The sequence below is a fragment of the Cyprinodon tularosa genome, unplaced genomic scaffold (assembly GCF_016077235.1).
Source record: "Cyprinodon tularosa strain WSP-4 unplaced genomic scaffold, ASM1607723v1 ctg6, whole genome shotgun sequence".
NCBI classification, from domain to species: Eukaryota; Metazoa; Chordata; class Actinopteri; order Cyprinodontiformes; family Cyprinodontidae; genus Cyprinodon; species Cyprinodon tularosa.
This window is the reverse complement of record NW_024039340.1, coordinates 4,158,321-4,176,834: the sequence shown is the minus strand read 5'-3', so window position 1 is coordinate 4,176,834 and position 18,514 is coordinate 4,158,321. Positions and strand designations below refer to the sequence as shown.

At 41.3% G+C, this 18,514-nt stretch overlaps 1 protein-coding gene across 2 annotated transcripts; it reads left to right on the top strand.

Moving 5' to 3' along the window:
• The first annotated feature begins 1,035 nt into the window (after positions 1-1,035).
• Positions 1,036-14,090, top strand: pole2 (polymerase (DNA directed), epsilon 2). 2 transcript variants are annotated; one of them, XM_038307054.1, is made up of 19 exons: positions 1,036-1,165; positions 2,793-2,893; positions 2,967-3,042; positions 5,249-5,326; positions 5,412-5,505; positions 5,590-5,664; positions 5,745-5,828; positions 5,958-6,014; positions 6,089-6,137; positions 7,597-7,669; positions 7,840-8,012; positions 8,095-8,184; positions 9,304-9,358; positions 9,445-9,501; positions 9,578-9,655; positions 9,741-9,849; positions 13,512-13,688; positions 13,779-13,846; positions 13,927-14,090. In XM_038307054.1, exons 1-19 carry the CDS (start codon positions 1,095-1,097, stop codon positions 13,943-13,945), a joined length of 1,584 nt encoding a protein of 527 aa, XP_038162982.1. In that variant the 5' UTR covers positions 1,036-1,094; the 3' UTR covers positions 13,946-14,090. The 2 variants fall into 2 exon arrangements, with proteins under 2 accessions (XP_038162982.1, XP_038162980.1); XM_038307052.1 differs by having other exon boundaries at positions 9,442-9,501.
• The last annotated feature ends 4,424 nt before the right edge of the window (positions 14,091-18,514 follow it).

The following is an 18,514-nucleotide window of genomic DNA, read 5'->3' as shown; positions in this document are numbered from 1 at the left end:
ATGATTTTTTTTTACACCATGTTTTTTCTCCCACAATGTTTACAATCACTGCTGCACTTTATGGAGTATAAATGTTCTGTTACTGTTTGGAAAGCTGTAGTAAACAAAATTCCTTTAGTGTTCACTCTGCGTATACAAAATGACAATAAAAGTTGTCAAAGTTTGCATTTGCCATTTGTATTGAAGTAGTTTCAACTTCTGTGATTTCTCTAAACTTAGATTTCATCATCTCATCATATTCAAATTTTGAATTTGTTTCACAGCTTTTCATTTACTATGCCAGATTTTTTTTAATATTAAAGCTTTTTTGCTGATTGAGTTATAAATGATATCTTGTGTCATTACTTTATTACACATAATTTAATAAATACAATTCTCTGAGCTTTTTGAACCGTGAACCTGAAATATAACCAAAATTATGAAAGTAAAACTAATACTAAAACAAATCAAAACTAAACTAAACTAAAACTAATATTCAATAAAAAGAAGGAGGGCAGAAATAGATGACAAAATATCCACATGTACAGAAGAAGAGACGGTCATTAAGGTTAACCAAACCTAGAAAAAAACAAAAGCAGAACTTTAGGGAACATTTTCTTAAACTAAATTAATATAAACTGTAATTAAAAGGCTAAAACTAACCTACTAAAAGTGTACATTTATGAAGCTAATTAAAACCAACTAAAGTTATCCAAATAATTTTATAAATGCAAGATTTATTTGAATCCTGGACCTAAAATTCTGCCGACTTTTTAAGAGAATAAAACTAGCAATCAAACAAATACAAACTAAACTAAGAATTATTAAAAATGATAATTAAAAACTAACAAACCCATTCAGAAAACAAGTTAAAACCAACTAAATTAGATTTAAAAAAATATATATATATATTAAAAAAAAGAAAAAAACCCAAACTAACGTAAGAGATTTGATTAAATTCAGCATATAAACTAATATTCTTTATTTTTATCTCCTGTCTGTTAGGCGCATATTTAGTTCACTTTTATTTTGGTATCGGTTGTTTTAGAGGAAGTGACGTAATGTGTGCGGAAGTTGGTATTTAGCGCCAAAGTTGAGCTGTAAGAGGTGGAAAAATGGATGCTTCTCGCAAAATAAAGACTAAAGTTTCCGCCGGTTTCAAGATGAGAAGCTTAATTCTTCGACCGTATGTATTTTTATTTGTTTTCTCTTTGTCTTTAGGCATAAAGAAATATTTTCCAAACGCTTTTCGTTTGTTTGTTGTTGAGTTGAGCTTCAGTCATGCAGGATCAAATGTGAAACTCGTCAATGTTATCCATTCATTAGAGACGCAATGGGTGATTTATTACAGCTTTTTATTTCTGACCCATTATTATTATTTACAATTTTTATTTTTTTAAACATGACTTTTCCACTTTGGACAGTATTACTCACTGACAGGTCAATGCTAGGCTATTAGATGTTTATGCTAATTCAAGGCAGAAGTCCTGAAAACATAAAAAAGAACATATATTTTGAATAGTAAGGGTTATTGTTTTACATTATTGTGTTCGTTTATTTCTAGTTACCTGGATAAAGTTTCTTTGTGATTTTAGTGTTGTTATAAATCACCCAATGTTGTAAAGTTTTGTTTATATTTACAAAAGGGGGTTAAACAGCAACCTTCTGGTTCTGTGGCCAAGAAAAGGTTTCTATGTATGCTTTGAAAATTTTCCAAATGTTTTAAAGCTAATGATCAATGTGTTTAACAATGCATGCAGATGGAAAGGTTAGTGGAAGGAAAAACTTCCAGGAAGAGTTACTCAAGCTTTGTAAGGGAAGAACTGAACGTGGAGTCGGAGCTCCATGAAACGCCACATCCAGACGTTTCCAGGACAACAGTAACAATCTTTTGTAAATCCGATCCAAACCCTCAGGACATAAATCATGTTGGAAACTTTTTCCCTGGGCTAAGGCAGGGGTCGGCAACCCACGGCTCTTTAGCGGCTCCCTGGAGCTTTTTCAAAACTTTATGAAAAATAGATGTTTTTTGGTTTGTTTATTTTAATGTGGTGTGCAGGAGGTCATTATGTTTTCCAAAGCTGTAAACATTTTTATAATAAATACATCTAAAGAATAATTTGTGTCATAGCCATAGAGATCGGTGGTCAAAGCCTGCAGCGTGTGTCTCGGCGTGGCGCAGTGCAGGTAAAGAAAGCTGCAGATGTGCCTTGGACCATGGATCCCAAAGGGGAAAAAAGGAAGAAAGCTGATGAGAACAGAGGATTCAAGGAAGAATGGACCAAAAGGATTGCCTGTATTTTTGCTTTGGCACAAGAATTTGTCAAATAATGAAAATAATAATTTGGAAAGACATATCCAGGGAAGGCTAAATAGGCAGCCGATTGACTATTATGTTATTAAACATTCAGGTCAATTTTTAGTGACATTTTTTTCTATAATCTTTTTGCTGCTGTAAACACCAGAATTTCCCCATTGGTGGAGAATAAAGGGATTTTCTACTCTATTCTTAAGTCCTCTTTTCAGATACAAATAAAGTAGGCATTCATTTCTAGATCTGAGGAGCCATATCATCCACTGGGATTTATTAGGACGAATTAATGCGGCCGTTTACTAGGAGAGTTTAGAGCTTTTCACGGCTCTGCTGATAAACTTTAGAAACTATGGAATAGATGAGAGATACCAGAATCAGCACTGAGATGAAGGTCGCTGCTTAACCTTTTTTTTACTTAAACCTCGTTCCTTTTATCTCGTCTAACAAACAGAGAACGTGAGGACACCCTTCTCTCCTAATTCTGTTGTTTGTCCTTCAGTGAAGCCAGCAGGTACCTGGTGGAGGCGTTGGAGTCGGTGGACTCCTCCGAACTCGATGATGTTGTGGAAAGGATCCTGGACGCAGTGGAGAAGCAGCCATGTAAGCTGGGACGGTCTGATGACCATTATGCTGATGTGTTTGTTGGTGGTGACCATGAGGTGTCTTCTTCCAGTGTCTTCCAGTATGATCGAGCTCTCTGTGGTGGAAAGTGCCGTGCAGGACTGCACTCAGGCCTGCGATGAAACTATGTGAGTCCGGATTTCCTGTAGTTGGACCTACAGTTTGGTTCCGTATTAATTTAACCAGAATATTTATGTTGATTTTCATGTAACTTTAATTTATACATATATTTTCTATCCTTATAATAGTCAGACGTTTACATATATGCACGCTGGGTGTTATCAGGTTTGTTCTTTGGATGCACAGATTATAGAAGCTAGAACTTCTCTAATCCAGACAGGGTCAGAACTCAACATAAACTCCCCTGGAACTGAGAAAAACACTGATTGGTTGGATTAATGTTCCTGTTCATGGTAATAAACAGCATTAGATCAATTAAATCTCCCAGCTGATTATTTTAGGACCATTTTTTTATCGACCTGGTCCAATATTTGCGATATAAGCCGAGTCATTGGTTCATTCTACGGACGTCCCGGTCTGATTATAATGGAAATCGATTTGTTATCGGCCATTAAAAAATGTCACAATATGTTGCCCTGCATCAAGATTTCTGGTATAAAAGGCTGATAAAAATACTCTGCTTCTGTTTAAAGTCATGTTATGTTCCTATGAACAAAAAAGAGCAAAAGCCATCTGATCCTGATCAAATAAACCTTTATACACCAAGCGTCCATCCTGGTCCTTTTGAGCATCAATAGAATTTCAGAAACCGGGTGTAACAAGCTGACATAAACAGACGTGGCACCATCTGCAGGCAGCACTAAGGAATAGGGGTGTAAATCACATCCATCATGGCGATTCGATTCAGTATCAATTTCCTGACCCAACGATTCGATTATTTTAGATACTCAAGAATACACCACGATTCGATTAATCAGTAAATTTTTTTTTTTTTTTTTTTTTTTTTACACCTTACAGGCTAAACAAAGTTTCAAGTTTGAAATAAATCAACGAAAGCTGTAATATCGTTATGCATTTTTTTTTTTTTAGAAACAACAGCAAATAACAGAAGTAGAAAAGTTGCCTTAAAAAATACTGCACATAATCAGTGCAATGAGTGCAATGCAATACCTCGGCTCCAGACGCCCTGCCCCCTCCACAGACGCTCCGCTGCTCCTCTCCCAGATTGTAGCTGACCACAGACAGGAGGCTTGGTTTGTTTTTATGACCCAAATTGCGGAAAACAACTCGTGAAGTTTGACCCGCTAGAAGAGCGAGGTGCGCGAGAACGCTGGGACCCTTTTTCCACCTGGAGCTCCGCTCTTTTTGGCCCTCATGTCCCTCCGTTGTCGGACTAAACTCGCCCCCACTTCCTCGCCGCCTCGGCCGTATCTAGACCCACAGCGTGTAGCACAGACCACGCTTCAATATTGAGCATAATTTAAAAATGTCTGTGTCAAGCTCACTGCAACACAGTATAACCAGGAAGCGAGGTAGGACGGCAAAATAGGTTTAGCGCCACCGCAGCACGGGAGGAGAATTACACCCAGGAGCAAATGGATAAAAATAGACCCAAGAAAAAAAAACATGAATCGATTATCTTGCGGACGTGTCGATGCATCGGATCGTCGGCTGTTGGATCGATGCATCGATACAAAACCATTATTATTTACACCCCTACTAAGGAACTACCAGAAAAGCAGTCGAGGACAACTAAAGGGCTGAAGGTTATCCTCCCTCAGCAGTGTGTCGCTGTGAGCTTGTCACAGGTATGGCGCAGACATTTTTGCTCAATATTGAAGCGTGGTCTGCACTGTGTTATTCCACGGCACAACGCCAGAGGGCCAATCAGGAACTAGCTGTGGGTCTAGATACGGCCGAGGCGGCGAGGAAGTGGGGGCTAGTTTAGTCCGACAACGGAGGGACATGAGGGCCAAAAACAGCGGAGATCCAGGTGGAAAAAGGATCCCAGCCTTCTCACGCACCTCGCTCTTCTAGATGCTCCATCTTCACCAGTCGTTTTCCACAATGGCGGTCATACAAACAAAACAAGCCGCTAAGGAACCAAACAGGAAATACTCATAGAGTAGAGCGGATGTAGATTTGACCAATCAGAATGAGGCAGATTATTCACTTAAAATTCATCTTGTTTATTAAAATCAGTGCAGTTTTTTCTAACTTGTTCCAGAAGAAGCGTCCCAGTAAACCATCAGAAACCCTGATTTACTGTCCGATAACTGCAACAATTAGTCGATGTAAACGTCTGGCTTTGTCGCTGGAAAAAGTCTTTAAGTTAACAGTTATGAGCTCACATGATCCGCCTTCTTCCTCTAGAGATAACGTCTTCAACATCATCGGAGCTTTCGACGTACCCAGATATATTTACAGTGTGGAGAGGAAGAAGTTTGTACCGTGAGTAACGTTTTCCCCTCAGCTGGTTTCATCTCGCTGCTATAAGCAAATAAAAAACCCCGTTCTTCTACTGGCCGCTGTGCAGCATCAGCATGACGAGCCACCCGGCCCCCAGTCTGTGCGGTTTGGCCAAAGATAAAGCTGAACTTTTCAGGGAGCGTTACACAATCTTGCAGCAGGTGGGTAACGCCTCAGTCCTGCTAATAATGCTGCTGCCTGGCGTCACGTTTACATGAAGAGACCTTTTCTGGTTTCTTTTTAAGCGCACGCATCGCCATGAGCTGTTCACCCCGCCGGCCATCGGAGCCGCCGCGGACGAAGGTCAAAACAAATTTCAGGTAGAGAATCTGAATGAATGCGGGGGGGCTGGAGGCGGGAGAACAGTTTTAACTTGAGATGGACGGGTTGTTTTCCACAGCTGAGGACGGTGGAGGCGTTGCTAGGCAGCACAGCGAAACTGGGAGAGGTGATCGTTCTGGGAATGATCACGCAACTGAAAGAGGTGAGGCCTCGTTTTCTCAGCTCCTTTTTAGAAATGATGAAAGTTGATGAACACAATAAATAAATCAGTTAAAAATGCTAAAGCATAAATGGAACCAGGTTTGATTTCTCTTTTCATTTTTTTTTTTAGGGTAAATTTTATCTGGAGGACCCGACTGGGACAGTACAGCTGGACATGTCCAAAGCAATATCCTTTCCAGTTTAACATATGAAGCGTCACATGATTTTAAAAAAATTCTGCTTCCTTAGCTCCAGTTTCACCAGTTTCATAACGGTCTTTACACAGAGTCCTGCTTCGTGCTGGCAGAAGGTAAACACCTGGAAATCATGTTTATGAAACGATTCTTTTAACGCTGTAAACAGGAAGTTCAGTCAGCAACCAAAAGGCCGTCAGGAGAGAACTTGATGTCCAGATTTCTAAACACTGGCTGTGTTAAAACTTCGCACGAAATCCCTCCATCACTATATAGAGTAGGGGTGTAAATCACATCCATCATGGCGATTCGACTCAGGATTGATTTCCTGACCCAACGATTCGATTATTTTCGATACTCAAGAATACACCACAATGCGATTCCATTAATTTGTTAATTTTTTTATTTATTTTATTATTTTTTTTGCACCTTACAGGCTAAACAAAGTTTCAAGTTTGAAATAAATCAATGAAAGCTGTAATATCGTTATGCATTTTTTTTTAGAAACAACAGCAGATAACAGAAGTAGAAAAGTTGCATCAAAAAATACTGCAGAAAATCAGTGCAATGAGTGCAATGCAATACCTCGGATCCAGACGTCCCCCCCCCCTCCACAGACGCTCCGCTGCTCCTCTCCCAAATTGTAGCTGACCGCAGACAGTGCCGCAGACAGGAGGCCGGCTTGTTTTGTTTTTATGACCGAAATTGCGGAAAACAACTCGTGAAGTTTGACCCGCTAGAAGAGCGAGGTGCGCGAGAACGCTGGGACCCTTTTTCCACCTGGATCTCCGCTCTTTTTGGCCCTCATGTCCCTCCGTCGTCGGACTAAACTCACCCCCACTTCCTCGCCGCCTCGGCCGTATCTAGACCCACAGTGTGTTGCACAGACCACGCTTCAATATTGAGCATAATTTAAAAATGTCTGCATCAAGCTCACTGCAACACACTGCTGCAGGAGTATAACCAGGAAGCGAGGTAGGAGAGCAAAATAGCTTTAGCGCCACCGCAGCACGGGAGGAGAATTACGCCCAGGAGCAAATGGATAAAAATAGACCGAAGGAAAAAAAAACATGAATTGATTCTCTTGCGGACGTGTCGATGCATCGGATCGTCGGCTGTTGGATCGATGCATCGATACAAAACGATTATTATTTACACCCCTAGTATAGAGCAGAGATTATTTAGTTAACTGACCATTCGGACAGATGATCACTAGTTTTCGCTCACCATTGGTCACGGGACTCTGCGTCCTCACACGGTGCCTGCGCCATCTTTATTATTTGCTGTCACAACAAATCCCATGATGCTTTGCAAATAGAGCTCTCGCAAAGCATTCTTGGAATATATCTGCTTGTCCAGTGACCATGGATGATCACTACTTTTCAAGGTGCGGACACAATTAACATGTAATTAATGCTGATGATGGGTGGAAGTAAACTTCAGGCGGGGGTCGCTAGTTTAGTGTTTCTCACTGAAGGCTGAAAACTTAATCCTGCATTTTATTTTTCTTGAAAAGGAAAAAAATTGCATAAAAAAGTCAGATTGTCCTTTTCTGTCTGTTCCTCCATATTGCAGGTTGGTATGAAGATGGCGTGTTCCACGTCAACGGCTTTGGATTCCCTCCAACAGAGCCGTCCTCAGCTACCAGGTCTGAACTTTTATTACATCGAAAATTTGGATTAAAATGTTCCTTTATCAACCACCCAGTTTATATCAGTAGGGATAAACAAAAGAATCTGCAGGCATAAAACATTCAGAACGTTCAGAGTCTGGAAAAGATTACATGATTACATTCTGGTATCACTGTTTATCATTCAGGGCGTACTACGGAAACATCAACTTCTTCGGCGGTCCGTCCACCACCTCGGTGAAGATGTCCTCCAAGCTGAAGCAGCTGGAGGAGGAGAACGAAGACGCCATGTTTGTAATTGTCTCCGACCTGTGGCTGGACAGCGTGGAGGTGATGGAGAAGCTTAACGTCATGTTCTCAGGTCCGATTTTGCAGCTTCTTTTGTTTTTTTTTACAAGGCGCTGCAGGACTTTAGCCTCATCGTTTCCTTCTTCCTCTAACAGGATACGCCGCTCTGCCTCCCACCTGCTTCATCTTTTGTGGAAACTTTTCTTCTGCTCCATACGGGAAAACTCAGATTAAATCCCTCAGAGGTAAAACATTCTGGTGTGGCTGAATCTTCGTGTATTTATTCTATCTTTGGTGTCATCATGGAGCCTCGTGAGACTATCCTGATCTCGCGAACTTTCAAGGTTTCACTCGCAGATCAGTCTGGAGGTGTGACGCAACGAGAAGCGCGACGGTTCAGTCTAAAGAACATGGCGGCTTCAGCCGATGAAACTAGCGTTCGCGTGGCTATCGAGCAAGTTTTATCGGAATTACAGAGTATTTCTTCACTGAAAGAAGAGCAAAACACTGCTCTGGAGGCTTTTCTCAGAGGAAAAGATGTTTTTGCATCTTCTCCCGAATGGTTTCGGCAAAAGTAGCCTGGCTTGTGGTTGTGTTTTCGTCGTCGCTCTGTTAGTACGTCATGTGCTTCGTTGATCTGATTGGTTTATTTGGCCCGTCTATCACCAACATAGGCCAATCAGCTAACCAGTATTTTCGCCCCTTCCCAAAATTACTTCAATGGAAGGTTTCCAGATGGATATGCGGAGCAAATCCATCTGGTGGAGTCAGGTTAGCATTCCTGCAGAATTCACCAAACTTTGATTTAAAGAAAACGGAGATATGAGGAACCTCAGTCAACTACGTGAGGTAGTTTAAAGTGCATTTTTTGTATAAAACTAAAGAAATAACGGGTATTTATTATGGGTATGCTGGTCTAACTGGCTAAGCTCTTCTGACAGAACACCGTCTCTTTGATGGAACCCACTTTTCACGCTTTGACAGATTGTTTTTGATTTGAGTCTGAATTTTCAACCATGTTTGGCTTTTCTGAGCGAGTTTTCTGAAATCCCCCTCAGATCTGAGGTGTTTAGATAATTATTATAATTGAACTTTATTGATCTCATATTGGAGAAATGTACCTCTGCATTTAACCCATCACCTTGGGGAACAGTGGGCTGCCATCGTGGGGCGCTCGGGGAGCAATTGGGGGGTTAATGCTGTTCGCTCAGGGACCCAGAGCGGAGGTCTGAGGGATTGTGGCTCAAACTCAGAACCTCAGGATTCCAAGCTCTATGCCCTAACGACTACACCACCCATGCACCCTGCATCACAGACAAAAATCAAGTACATTCACTCAGTTTAAAGTCGTTTTGTTTTCCTAGAATCCCTGAAGTCCCTCGCTGACATCATCTGCGCATATCCCAGCATTCACAGCAGGTAGGAGCGTGCAGATTTCCCTCTGATCCTGACGTCTCCATACACCGGGTGTTGAACTCAAACCTGTTTGTCTGAACCTGTAGCAGTCGCTTTGTGTTTGTTCCCGGGCCCGAGGACCCCGGTCCAGGCACCATCCTGCCCCGGTAAGCCTTCAGAAACATCAGATTACCTCTGCTCCTCTCAGCTTGAAGTAACTGAGGAGAAACGTTTTCCTCCTAGGCCTCCGTTGGCAGATCACATCACAGAAGACTTCCAACAGAGGGTGCCGTGCTCCGTGTTCACAACCAACCCCTGCAGGTAAAAACTCATTCAGGCGTGTGGTCTCAGATGGTTTGTTTGCATGAAATGACTGTTAGAGTGACTGAGAGCGCTGTCTGGTCAGGATTCAATACTGCAGCCAAGAAATCGTCATCATGAGGGAAGATCTGGTCAACAAGATGTGCAGAAACTGCGTCCGGCTGCCCAACAACAACCTGGACATCCCAAATCACGTGAGTGCAATAAAAAAAATCAGAGGCCTAAACAGAACCGACTTAATCCTGCTCCTTAAAGGAAAAGTCCGGTCAGCAAGGAATAACCAATGGATCATTATTTATACCTAAAATTAATACGTTCTCCATTATTTAATTGATTTAATATTAATCAGTAAAAAAAACAAACAAAAACTATGATTTTCATCGCTTATCACTGAGTCTGGGAGCGGCCATTTTTGCCCAAATCTAGTAGCCCCTCCCTCCAGCCATCTTCCAGCAGTGACGTCACGGTGCGGTTAGCCTAGCGCCATTCTCCCCGCTTTACAAGCTAAATCAATGGGAACTACTAGACACATCTGCAATCAACAACAATTATTGAAGATTTCCAGAGGACTTCACCATTGAAATTCACCAGAGCTATAGTGAAACTGACAATGCCCACGTGCATGGCAGCTGGATGCTGGAATACATCGGGTAAAAGTGAAAAAAAGAGTTATTCCACCTTTCTGATTCCTGATCCTCCACGGACGGGTTGGTCGTTGGATCGCCAACTTGAAGAGGGAGGATTTGCCATCGAACTTCTGGCCAGAGAAAAACCCCGTAATATGTAGCCAACATTTGGAAGAAGAATGTTTTCAAGATGACTTGGATAATAGCGCGTTGTGACAAACACCAGCTACAGCACTGGGACTTGATCAACAGCCGATACCGCACCGTGACAATGTCACTAACCAGTAGGTGGCAGTAGTGTTCTTTGACAAACATGGATGCCTCCAGTAAAGCACATTCACATGAAAATTACTCTGAATTAAAAACACTGATCATTTATTGAACAGGATGGAATCATTTCATATTTAAAGTCGTAGGGACTTTAAAGGGCTGTTCCAATGGGCCGTATCTAGACCCACAGCTAGTTCCTGACTGGCCCTCTTGCGTTCTGGGGTGGAATAACATAGCGCAGACCACGCTTTAATATTGAGCATAAATCAAAAATATCTGCGACAAGCTCACTGAGACACACTGCTGCGGGAGGATAAGCAGACCTTAAGCATGCTTGTAGTGACAGTGGAGAGGAAAAACTCCCTTTGAACAGGAAGAAACCTCCAGCAGAACCAGGCTCAGTGTGAGCGGCCATCTGCTGAGGCCCACTGGGGTTCAAGGAGACAGAAGCAGACATAGAAAAAGAAGCATAGATACAAAAGGCAACTGTCAACCAGCTCCACAGGCGGCCCCGTCCAGGAAACACACAGCCAGGCAGACGAGCTCCGAGCCAGCTCCCATGTCAGAGGATGAAGAGAGCACATCCAGTTAGTCACAGTCAGAGAAACAGGACTACACTGGAAAACAGGCCAAGCTCCAACATCTAGAATCAAAGGTGTTGATGGCAGCAGCACAGCTGATATTTCTCTCCAGGATGGAGTCACAGCCAAACAGGAACAGACCAGATGAAGCTACTATGAGAAAAAGCAGAGAGAGCAGAACGTTAGAGATTGAACTAACAGATGTTGGAAAGGCCTAGTCAAAGTCTACTAATGTTCCTAAAAGGTCTCCATCCAATCTGAGCTTTAAATGTTGCTGAAATAATTGGATATTTAACGGTTCCTTCAAGAACATTGTATGCCACATTCAACCTGGTGAAGCTGACTATGCCATTTAAGGAGTTCTGGGTAGAGCATAGTCAAAAAAAATGTTTTTAAGTCTTAAATGCCAAATGTTTTTTGTACATATTTTTAATTTAATTTAGTTTAATTACTGCTGGGGGTTGGTTGTTCTTTCAGCTAACTCTGTGTTAGTTGGTATATTCCAGTTAATGATCAGTTTTGAAATTAATCTGATTATCTGTTTCGACCTGGAGGTTTCAAATAATTGAGTCAAGAGGGATAAATCCAAACATGTGCCCTATGTTGCAGATTATATTTGTGAGAACTGTTGTAAACTGATACATTTTTCAAACATATGCACCAAGCTGTGTTTCTCTGTCACATAAAATCCCAGTAACATAGATAGTACCTCATTATTTGACATTTTTAAGTAGTGTTGCACCGATACCAGTATGGGGCGGGGCGATCCAGCACTAAAATGGTGCTATCTGTGAGTCCCAACCAATAGGGCACCGATACCAGAGAGAGGCTAAAGTTTCTTCAACTATTGTCACCCATTCCAGGTAGGCAATAAAAAGTTCTACTGGATTCACTTTGCATTACCGTATTTTCACGACTGTAAGGCGCATATAAACGTCTTTTTTTCCCCTCAAACTGTGCGGCGCGCCCTATAGTGCGGTGCGCCCTATGTGTGTTGTTACTGCGGACGTTGTTGAGACCACCATGAGAACGTTAAAGGGTGAAGTGTGGGCGTGGATTGTGTATAAAAGAACAGGTATGTGCTTTATGCAGAACTCCTCATCTCCTCATTGAGGAGGTGATGAAAGAGTGGCTGAGGGAGGTGAATGTAAGGAGACCAGGTGTTTTTTTCCATGCATCACCATCGCTGTTAATCTGTGACTCCATGCGTGCCCATCTCACAGCCGATGTGAAAAACATGGTGAAACAAATGAACGCTGTGCTCGCTGTTATTCCGGGAGGTCTGACAAAGGAACTTCAACCGCTCCACGTTGGTGTGAACCCGCCGTTCAAAGTTATGCTACGTTCACGCCGGACGCAGCAAAAGCAGCAAAATCGCGTCTGCTGCTTCATTTTTGCTGCTTGTACCAGTTAGTTCTGACGCGCGGCTGAAGCAGCTTTGCTGCTCTGGCTGCACGTGCAAAAGTGTGTCTGACGCGCGTTGGGCGGAGCTTCACTATCCTTTCTCTGCCTTGCAGCTATATTTGCTGTGATCAGTGGGAATAAAGTAGTTTTATTATGTTTTTAAGTGAGAAAATCCACCTGAAAACTTAATCATTGCAGTCAGTTCATCCAGATTACCATCCTGCCTTCCAATGTTATTTCCATACCAGCGCTGCGCTGTCAGTAGGAATCCCTTCAACAGCAGCCTCTGGCCGGGTCGCCTCCTCGCGGTTCACCGCGGCGGCTGGTAGGTGTTTTTCATCTAAATAATCTAAACTGCAGGCAGCAGGATAATAAAAGCGAACATATTCTGCAGGCAGATTTCAGCATTTTAAGTTAATTTATGCGTCAATAAACTGTTTCAGAGGAGTGATCATAGCGCTCTGTGTCATCAGCGATGTGTCTGTCTCTCTGCCAGCTCCTAGGTTTGATTAATACTTTGTAATAAATACATGAATAAAGCACAAAGATACTCAGTTTTGCTCTATTTTTAAATACGCAGTAGAGGATATGTACCGTATATAAAATCCGGTGCGCCATATGTGTGTGTTAAATACAGTAATGGCGCACATAACTGAGACTGCGCCTTTTAGTACGGTGCGCCTTATGGTCGTGAAAATATGGTATTCTTTTTCCTGCTTCACAAAGGCAGGCAGCAGCTTGACATGAAGCCATGATGGTAATTATTTTACATCCAAGTATTCTGCAGTTCTTCATATATAAACATCAATTTCAAACAGATGGTATCGGCCGATTCTGCACAGCCAGGTATCAGATATCGGTATCTGGGTCAAAAATGGCATCGGTGCAACACAAATATCAAGGGGTTGGAATACTTTTAGACCAAGCTGAGGTGTATTTGTGAAACCTTCCGCTCCGTGTCGTCCTTCTCTCCAGTTTGTGAAGACCATCCTGTCTCAGGGACATTTGACTCCTCTGCCGCTCTACGTCAGCCCTGTTTTCTGGGCCTATGACTACGCCCTGCGAGTCTACCCCGTGCCTGATGTCATCGTCTTTGCCGACAAGTACGACCCGTTCACCATCAGCAGCACCGACTGCCTGTGTGTCAACCCGGTATGAAATGAGCCCAGGAAACTGTCCTTTGACAGAACCTGACGATGTTAGAATTTAACCTTTTGTTTTTATTGGTCGTCGTTTCTTCAGGGCTCGTTTCCTAGAAGCGGCTTCACCTTCAAGGTGTATTACCCGTCCAACAGAACTGTGGAGGACAGGTAGGACACACTTCTTCCTGTTGCTAAGCGTCCTTCCAGGCTCATGTCTGTGAGTAATATGTGTGTTTCTGTTTTCACAGCAAACTACAAGGCCTTTAGAGAAAGACCTGGACCTGCTCCTCCGTTCCCCTTCCTCTGTAGAATCCCTTTGTAAAATAATGTGTTTGATGTGATTAGTTATTAAATACCTGCTTTTATTTAAGTTTTTTCTGTCTTAAATAAAAGTTTTATTCTTTGTACATAACCACTCATTTGTGTGTGTTGGTTTGGAGTATTTGATGGGGTGAAAAAGCAGTTTTCAGGGGAAATAAACAATCGGGGTGTTAAAATTCACCTACTTGTTGACTAATCAACACTTTCTAACTGATGTGTGCTTTTTCGTTCTCCATGTGGGAAAAGAAAAACATTTGTGTCGAGGCTTTATCTTCCTGACTGTCTTGATGTTTCATTTAAGAATTTAGCCGAGTTTAAAAATGTCAGTTCCATTTTGCTATTAGCGGTGCCTTAAAGTAAATCCGTCCCTTTTGGAACAAACCAATCCCACAACATGTGCTGGTGAAGATTCTCAGTCATCAAGGTCATAGTCGGTCCAAAAAAGAAAAAAACAATGTTTTCTCTCACATTTGGAGGAACACCATCACATTCTGTAGGTACAGGGGTGGCAGTATTATGCTGTGGGATCCCAAAAAAGTAAAAAAAAAAAAACAATCCACTGGACTTTGTTTCAAAGTTTGAAGACATTTTGCTTCTCATCCAGGAAGCTTTTTCAATTCAAAATGTCACAATTAATTAGCGCTGAGTTTGAGTATTTTTATATTATATTTTATAGAGTAGCGTTTTTATTGACATTTTCTCGTTCCTCTCAGTTATTGCTCAACTTATTTAAATTAAAGTTAATTTCAAATTGACTCTTAGTTAATTTACTGTTTTTAAAATATGATTTAAATTCCTTGTCCACATGCGTTTTCATTCACATTTTCCCATAAATGTTCATGTTATAATATAGCTTTAAATTATTTATTGACTGTATCTAAAAAATAGATATGAAATAATACAATATAACCTATCATAACTTTAATTATATCATCGTACTAGGCAGGGGCGGATTTAGGACATTTGGGGCCCTAGGCAAAGACAGGCAGGGGGCCCTCTGAAATGAGAAGACAACACATAGAACAGACCCTTTATACAGAAACAGACATCACTATGTTATCCTAACTTCACACATCAAACACCCGGTTTTCATTCGCTAAATGTTTGTAGCGGCTAAAATCCTATATTTTATGCTGCTGGTAGCTATTCCTGAAAGGTTTGTTTTACGTGTGCTCAATTAAGATTATCATGTCGATCGTTCAAGTCTGTCTGTAGGAGATTGGGAACGAGATGGAGGTGGATCAGGAGAGCGACGACGGTTCAGAGAACGTTTCGCTAGCAATGCTAGCTGAAACAGGGGCGACAGTGGCGTTGGATGTAGGAGTTTGCCCTGAAATCGAAGGGTTGGCGGTTAAAGCCCCGACTCCGACTTTCATTGTCATTGTGTCCTTGGGCAAGACACTTCACCTGCATTGTCTACTGATGGTGGTCAGAGGGCCCGGTGGCGCCTGTGTACGGCAGCCCCGTTTCTGTCAGTGAGCCCCAGGGCAGCTGTGGCTACAATGTAGCTTGCCACCATCAGTGTGTGAGTGAATGGGTGAATGAATGTAGTGTAAAGCGCTTTGGTCAAGTCTCCTAACTTGAATAAAGGCGCTATATAAGTACATGCCATTTACCAAACGTCGAATTCTGCTGCCCAAAACGAAGAAAATCCTTGGCCACATTTGAAAGACTGCTTTTCATTTAAATTCAGGATTAATGTTTAATCCTGTACCGTCCCAATCACGTGATCGTTACTTAGGCCCCGTCCACACGAAGTCAAACCCTGGCCTAAACGCACAAATTTTTCACCAAACCAGCCTCTCATCCATACGAAGCCGGCATTTCGGGGTCTGTAAACGATCTTTTTTTTATTCAGCCTTCAGAGTGGGAAGATTTTGAAACGCCGTTTTCGCGTTTCCATCTTTAAGCTCTAACCGCATTTTTTTTACACGCATGCGTCATAGCGTCGCCTGTAAACACGCATGCGCGACACAGTATCACAACAACAATGGCGCCGTACTGTGTTGAATGGTTGCTGCTCATGCTACTCACCCTGCTGTCGGGCTTACAACAGAATCTTCTTCTTCTGGAATATCTCCAGGAAGAACAGAGCAATATCGACAACATAGTTCAGCACCTGAATTTGACTGAACCACGAAAATGGACCAGCAGGGCAACCATGTATAAATATTAGTGCGCATGCCCAACATTTCGTCGCCTATTTTTGCTTTGGCACCACAGCGCCACTTACAGGCCTGGCATACATTTTGCAGCGTTTTCATGCATTCGTGTGGTCGATCACATTTATTTTACGTCTCCGTCTTTACGACAAACGTTCTGGAAAATATTAGCGTTTCGTGTTCGTTTTGACTTCGTGTGGACGGGGCCTAATACTGACTCCCATCCCACGGGATTCCCGAAAAAATGTCAGTCTCTACTTCAAACAAAGTTTTCATGACTAATAGCCAATTAGCAAAACAACCTGTTTCGTGGCATTGCTAATTTTGTCTAGCACAGGGGTCGGCAACCCGCGGCTCTGCGGCCGCATGCGGCTCTTTCATCCTTATACTGCAGCTCTGAGTGGCTTGGGAAAATAAATTGCTAAAAAAAAAAAAAAATGAAGTATTTCATTTAAGTCAGTGTTTCCCGCAGCACTATCTTGGTGAGGCAGCCGCCTCGCCAAACTCACGCTACCGCCTTGCCAACGTCCCAAAAGAAAAATTGGAAGTTTTAATTCATTGCCAAGCCCCGTTCAACAGTTTTTTTTTTGTTTTGTTTTTATGTAACTAAGTAACTTTTACTTAAAATATATTTTAAATTAGCTACTTATTACTTTTACTTGAGTAATTTTTCTGTTGGGTAATTTTACTTGTACTTGAGTTTCAGCCAAGTATTGGTACTTTTACTTGAGTATCATATTTTGGTACTTTTTCCACCTCTGCTTAAAATAATGTAATTTATTAACATAACAAGGTCCATAGTTTTACTAATTGCCTTTACATAAATTCATAAATTCAACATGAATCTAAACCAAACACACTAGAAACCTGTTGCCTCCTCTAATTAACACCTGAACCTGGTTGACATTAAATAACCCCATCAAACTATCAGAACTCAAAATGAAATACGCCCCCTGGTGGCGATAAACACAGGAAAGGACAAATGGCTCCTACAAGGTTAAACAGTTTTTATTATTTAGAATTTATGTAAACTAGGATTAGTGCATTTTTAAGCTCTTTGTAAGCGTAAATTATAACCTGTGTCTCAGTGAGGCTACCTTTATTAAAAACATTTAATAACAGTGAAACCACTAGGAAAGCTCAAATAATGGCTCTGTTCCAATTCATGGGACGCGTCCTCAGAAGGCCAGATTTGAAGGCCGATTACGCCGAGGTCTGGTCGGATTCCAAGAGTCCTCGTTATGCGACCTTAAAATGCGTCCTCCTTTTTGCCCGATTTGAAGGACGGGTCTGATGTATCCTCTCCATCGCGAGACCAAGCAAGCCGGCTGCTCTGTGATCAGAGGAAAAAGATAAATGTTGCCAAACAGTGGTGAATATTGGAAGTTCAGTTTATAATAAAACATAAGTTTGAATAGTTCCGTCTGAAATGAATGAAAATAGTTGTTTCAATGGTTATTAAGTCAGATATGTGGCGGTAATGTTTAATTTATCTAAAGGTTTTTATCTGTTACTGTGTAAATGGGTTTGGCTGGAATTTAAGGACAGATTCTAATATATCTGCAGGGTGGGGACTATAAATCTGATTTTTATTTTTTATTGCTATTTTGCACAGTTTGCCTTAATAAGTATTTTTTGTTGTTGAATATTAAGAGATTTTGTAGATATATTTTTTATACATGCATTGTTAAGATTTACTTTTATATTTCTACCCTTTTTATAGAATATAACAGAATAGAATAGAAAATCCCTTTATTGTCCCACAATGGGCAAATTTACAGCAGCAGAAAGATTATTGAAAATGGTCACACAAATGTGGACCTTAGAAAAATGTATAAGAATAACATAATAGGGAAGAGTTAAAACATAAACGCTAAAATACTGAAATTTAAAGTGTTTTAACAATATAAAACTGTGCACCTGGAGAATAAATAACCAATCAACAGCTATGAAAATTTTATACAGTAATGGATATTTAAAAATAGCAGCAACATCAGAGATGTGCAAAATGACAGCAGCATTTTATTTAACTGACTAAGGTTTCTATCATTACATTTGATTTTATTTGTTCCTGTTCCCAGAGGTTGGAACCTTTATTCCACTCTGGATTCTCATGAGTCTTTGTTCACTCTACAATAAAATAAAAATAAAAAAGAAATTAAAAAGTTTGGTATTCATTCTTTTCCTGCTCTGTGTGTTAACTGCCACGGTTGCTAAGCGACAGAGTGTACAGCGGTAAAAGCCGCGGAAGGCTGGACCTGTTTGAATTCACAGCAAAAACTCTTCCGGTCTCCTTATTTTCAGGACCTCAAAGCATCCAGTCAATGCAGCCCATAAATTCAAAGTAAAAGCC

What these genes read in the sequence shown, in the direction of transcription:
- pole2 (XM_038307052.1), top strand. Translation starts at nt 1,095, where the DNA reads ATGGATGCTTCTCGCAAAATAAAGACTAAAGTTTCCGCCGGTTTCAAG. An exon ending in TATCCCAGCATTCACAGCAG is followed by an intron (nt 9,359 to 9,441) that starts GTAGGAGCGTGC and finishes CTGAACCTGTAG; the next exon opens with CAGTCGCTTTGTGTTTGTTC. An exon ending in ACTGCCTGTGTGTCAACCCG is followed by an intron (nt 13,689 to 13,778) that starts GTATGAAATGAG and finishes TCGTTTCTTCAG; the next exon opens with GGCTCGTTTCCTAGAAGCGG.